Source organism: Centruroides sculpturatus, unplaced genomic scaffold, assembly GCF_000671375.1.
Source record: "Centruroides sculpturatus isolate CEXI.00-Female unplaced genomic scaffold, Cexi_2.0 scaffold1159, whole genome shotgun sequence".
Taxonomy (NCBI): Eukaryota; Metazoa; Arthropoda; class Arachnida; order Scorpiones; family Buthidae; genus Centruroides; species Centruroides sculpturatus.
Window position 1 is genome coordinate 104,274 of NW_019385414.1, and position 5,783 is coordinate 110,056.

At 33.5% G+C, this 5,783-nt stretch overlaps 1 protein-coding gene across 1 annotated transcript in view; it reads right to left on the reverse strand.

Annotated features, from left to right (window-relative positions):
* Positions 1 to 2,447: 2,447 nt before the first annotated feature.
* Positions 2,448 to 5,783, reverse strand: part of LOC111638731 (cytochrome P450 4C1-like) — a 13,527-nt gene continuing 10,191 nt past the window's right edge. Inside the window, exons 3-5 of the mRNA XM_023384483.1 lie at positions 2,881 to 3,007; positions 2,636 to 2,821; positions 2,448 to 2,555 (exon numbers count right to left, since the gene is read on the reverse strand). Coding sequence (XP_023240251.1) covers positions 2,448 to 2,555; positions 2,636 to 2,821; positions 2,881 to 3,007 — 421 coding nt within the window. The remainder of the gene's footprint in view (positions 2,556 to 2,635; positions 2,822 to 2,880; positions 3,008 to 5,783) is intronic.

Genomic DNA, 5,783 nt, shown 5'->3' on the forward strand with positions numbered 1-5,783 from the left:
TTATCGTGTATAACATCCGAAAATTAAAATGGAACAACACATCCTCATACAATCTAGACTATGCACTTTTCTGTCATCTCTTTGCATTAACTAAAAATATCTTGGCCGAAAAAAATGTGAAATTAATTAGGATATGACATATTCTATTTCAGAGTAGCCACACTTAAAAACAGAAAAATATTCCTCTGGGTCATCCACAATCTGGTTTGAGATGCACTTACGCCAACGGTCCATCTCGACCGTGCATCTCAAAATAGAGAGAGCTTACGTTGAAAAGTTTAGAAAAGTTTACTTTAATTCAGTAAGCGGATCGCGATTTTTAGTTTATTTACAGAATATCCGTAACTTAACCTAACCTAATTTAACCTAACTTTATGTTTGTCCAAACTTCGTATTCTCTAATTTAATTTAGAAATTGAGTTTCCAATATATATTTATATATTATTAATAAAAACTTCACACAACGTATTTAAGTCTATTAAATCTTCATAAAATTCTGCCCATTAAATCATTTTAATTTTCAGAAGTAATAGCGATAATGTCACACGCAAACGCCTTAAAACCTTATCGCCGTTCAATGTACATTCTTATTCCATATTTTGGTCGCAGAACAACATCTGAACTTTCGAACATCTTGTCGCGAGGATCTAATGAATAAACTCTAAAATTTCGAATGACGTTGGCCAGGACAGTCTTTATCTCCATCGTGGCGAATTTTTGACCTACGAAAATCATATTTTAGTAGAAATACGATAATTGCTTTTAGAATGGATTAATTTTTCTCNGGTATTATTTGGTAAAGTAAAAATTTCCACGAGTAATCGAAATGTTTCTCTTGAAAATTTCTCGGAACATTTTACCATTTTAAAGCTTTTAACTGTAAGAAAAAAAAGTCGTGCTTTACTCTCAAGCTAACATCCAAAAACAGAAAAATATCTAACTTTTTTGCAATTTTCGACGTTTCGAAATCTCCCGAGTCCGAAAGAATAAAACTCTTGTAAGTCATTATTGACTAATTGCCATACTTCTCCTCTATTATATATCAGCCGGACGAGTGAAATATATGGTTTTAAGCCCATTCTTTTACGAAAAAGGTTTACAAGAAAACAACTACAATAATACCTTAATTACACATTCCAAGTAATTCATCTTTCTTAAGTCTTCTGTATTTATCATTCTATCTTCCTCCTTAGCGAAAATTTCTTTCAATTCCTCAAACACCTTTTCTTGAATGTCTTGATGCAATCCTAAAAGATATAAAGTCCAGCCGATACCCACGGTTACGGTATGGAATCCCTAATTTGAAAATTAGAAAAGCGTAAAAATAAATAAAAAGATTTATAACTTTTTCGTTCGAAGTGAATATTANTTAATTTAGAAATTGAGTTTCCAATATATATTTATATATTATTAATAAAAACTTCACACAACGTATTTAAGTCTATTAAATCTTCATAAAATTCTGCCCATTAAATCATTTTAATTTTCAGAAGTAATAGCGATAATGTCACACGCAAACGCCTTAAAACCTTATCGCCGTTCAATGTACATTCTTATTCCATATTTTGGTCGCAGAACAACATCTGAACTTTCGAACATCTTGTCGCGAGGATCTAATGAATAAACTCTAAAATTTCGAATGACGTTGGCCAGGACAGTCTTTATCTCCATCGTGGCGAATTTTTGACCTACGAAAATCATATTTTAGTAGAAATACGAAAATTGTTTTTAGAATGGATTAATTTTTCTCAGCTATGAAATCACCTACAAAATAAGAAAATAAATTCTCAAACTGTAAATACGAGCCACAAATAGATGCCTTTGGCATGAGCTAAATATATGACATGAGGTGAATTAATAAATATGAAGCAGTGAAAAGTTCTTTAACAGCGATGGACTAGACGTCTGGAGAACCTATTAAGACGATGTTAGGAAAAAATGAATTAATTCACTGAAGACGACAGCAAGGTGATATGTTATGGTATGGATGCATATCGATCGGATGGTATGACAAATTTAGCTTTAGATTAAAATAGATTAAGAATTAATGCTGATCGTTTACAATATCATTATAATTTGTTTTAATTCTTTTAGGGAGTTTAAAATCAAAAACGAAAAATACAGAATTAATTCCAAAAGTCATTTATTTTTTTTTCTAAACAGTTAATATTTTTACTTATACGTTTTGAACATTTACTAATTAGTCTAGAAATCCCTATTGCGTTATTACTTTACCGAACATTCGGTAAAGTAGTTGAATAATAAGAAAATATACAGTATATAGCACATTGATTTATTGCAAGATAAATTCTTGGATAAAATTACAAATTATAGTATGAACAAAAATGCCATCGAATTATCGAAAAATAACAGATTTAATATATAAACTTGATAAATACTCCTAATAAATCAGGTCCAAAATATAACCACCCATAACTACTGTATATTTATAAATACAAANCTTTCAATTCCTCAAACACCTTTTCTTGAATGTCTTGATGCAATCCTAAAAGATATAAAGTCCAGCCGATACCCACGGTTACGGTATGGAATCCCTAATTTGAAAATTAGAAAAGCGTAAAAATAAATAAAAAGATTTATAACTTTTTCGTTTGAAGTGAATATTATTATTTACAGCAATCATAAATGTGTCGACTTCCTCTTTGACATCTTTTTCAGAGAGAGTTCCATCCGTCAGGTGATGAAACAGAAGCAAATCCAGAAAAGCTCGCTTCTTCTTTATTCCTAAAGTCTTTTCCTCTCCTTGAAAATCATCCATGTGTTGATTTCGTTTGATTAATTCTGTTCTTTCTTTGATTACCTGAAAAATAATTAGAAAATTAAACTTTATCGATTTGATAGAGTGAATCGCAGACTTACCTTTAAGTGGAGTTGATGAACTATTCTTCTATACTTTTTGTTGGTTTCTATCAATGGGTTGAAGTAAGAGAAAGGACGAAACCAAATCCAAGGTTGCATAAGAAAATCAGCAAAATTTGATGTAAAGCTATATTTTAAAACGTAAATAAAAATTGTAAGGAAGTTTTTAGCTGTCTTTCCCCTAATACGATTAAAAAAGCCTTTATTGTTATGCTCATAGAGGGTGGAACCGGTCCCACAGTGAGGTGTGAAGTGCTACAAATCTGTTCAAAATATCCATAAAACTCCATAATCCACAAGTTTTATTGATATATTGCAGCAGTGGGCAAATCTTTCCGAAATAGAAGCTTAAATCGTGTGTCACAAATATGTCAACTTCATTCTATATTGTAGCAGTCTTTTATATATTACTGTGTGAACCGACGGAGTAGAGCGCCGAGCTTGTACCCACTTATCGGCTTCTTTGTCCGGGCTGGTATAAGTGGTAAACGAGTAGGAGTGTGAGCGAGGTCGTGACAAGGTGTCGGCCGTACTCAAGGAAGACACATAATTAACCATAACATATCATATTTAATAAACTATAAAATAATACACAGCGACTACAAAAACGAATAGATACAAAAGATGAAAATAGTCAAAAATTCTAGGCGGCGACAATGATTACTTCGTTTTTATCGATAGCCCGTCTACGTTCTGGACCTTTATCTGTCTCAATCTTCCTCTTTCGGGTCTCTCGTCTCAGTTTTAAGCTAATCTAGCTTAAAACTGAGACGAGAGACCCGAGAGAAAAAGTTTACAAAATAGTTTAAAATAATATATCTTGGTTACCGATCTCTTCATACGGGAGGTTGGCAAAACGTCCCCGATCGGCGGAGTTGACCATCGGCGATTATGGCAAGGTGGCGACGGACAGTTTGTCGGTATGGGTCTGATGATATCTGTCGCGATGTCCGCGTCCAAGCACTGTTTTTATACCCATCTTCGGGAGAGCTGACTAATGGTAGGTACGATGCAACCCGTTTTAAGTTTGATTTGTGTCCGGGTTTTGTTTATGTTAATTTTCAGAAATCGAACATTTCTTTAAATTTATTACCTCTTTCTATCCGTTACGATTACTCATTCTACCTCATAAATTTGATACCAGCTGTCAAACCAAGTGAATTAATTGCTGGAGGTGACTAAGATCAGTTTATCTTGCAACCTTAGTAATAATTGTTCCTTATATGGTCATCTTCATCGGCTTTATTGTTCACAGAATCGGACAAAATAGTAAGTGTATGGGTTTTGTTTTTCCCTTTCTCATTTGATCTTTTGATCCGATTTCTGCGTCTTAAAAATTATATTCTTAAGTTATTCAGTTAATTCTTTCTAATTATTCCATTTCTGTATTTCACTCTTCCCTTCAGAACTCACATTATGTTTAAAGTCCTACTCTATTTATTTATACACTAGTGGAATAGAAACAGTCGGACCCCTAATCTTAAATAATAATGGATTGAAAAATATAAGGAGCCCAAAACAGAATCTATAGGCGGCCATAGAGGTTAAGTTAATCCTTTGAGGCTGCTTGACCTTGAGGAACTTCAGAATTTCCTATCGCCCACACACGAAGAAGAAAATTTCTCAGCAGAGGCGTAGCTATTGTGGGGCAAGTAGGGCACGTGTCCCGGGCACCACTCGCAGAGGGACGCCAAATGGTCTCCAAGACAAACAAGATTTGTTTCTGGAGGGAGAGGGAGAGGGGGCGCCAATATAGTGTCGTGCCCCGGGCGCCAGTTATGTTTGCTACACCATTGTCTCTCAGTAAGTCAGTCAATCTGTCCGCCATGGCATATTAAGACGACATACTGGCTGTTCTTGAATGTTTATTGGCAACAAATTCTATTAAAACTCGCGGGAACAGGTATGCATAGAAGTCTATGATGTAAATAGTATTTGCAGTGGTTTGGGTAGCATTGACCAAAATATTAATTTTTCAAGAGAAATCTTGAACTATAGATTAAAAAGGCTGTTAAAAAGCATCAATTATCAGCAAAAGATCAATGGCAAGTCGATTTTACTACAAAAAAATTCATGAATAGTTTTTGCGGGGATTATATTGTACCCTTTGTACATAGTTGTACAAAGAAGTTTTGTAGGCCCTAATTTTTTACATACGCTAAACAAAAGTAAAGCCGCAAAAACTATACCTAATTAATAATAATACTTCTTAACCCGAGCGAAGCCGCGGGCAAAAGCTAGTATCGAATAAAATTAAAACACAACAATTGTATGAAATAATATAACACCGAAACAAAATTATTTTTGAAATTTTTTATTTTTACATTAATAGATTGAATTAGTTTTATTTTATATAAGCTTTTCCAGTTTTCTTCATTCAGTTTACCAATAATGTATAATCAGTGTTGTACTTCAATAAAAAATTATTTAAATACTAGCTGCAAGGACCCGCTTTGCTGGGTTTTTATTTGTATGTAATATAGTTTTTTTATATATATAAAAGACTGTTTTTCTGAGTAATCTAGAATCTAGCTGCAAGGACCCATTTCGCTAAGCAAAAAGTAACGATAGTGAAGATTAAGATAATTACATTATAGCTAATCTTACCCGTTTTCACAGAATGCGAGAATTAGGTCCCCCGTTTTCAGACTAATTAGAGAATTTTTACGTTTAGTCAAACAAACTATTTTCAACGTTTCTGGAACGTTTACAATCGTTCTGTAATCGAACCAATATTCGAATTTTATGTTCGAATTTATTTCCAACAAATTCGAACAAAACATTCGAAACAGAAAGCCACTTTCAACTACTTTTAGCCTCATATCTCCCGCACCCTTATAGCTATCGAGACGCAACCACCCCTATGCACGAATGGAGACTTGGGGCTACCACCACATACAAAC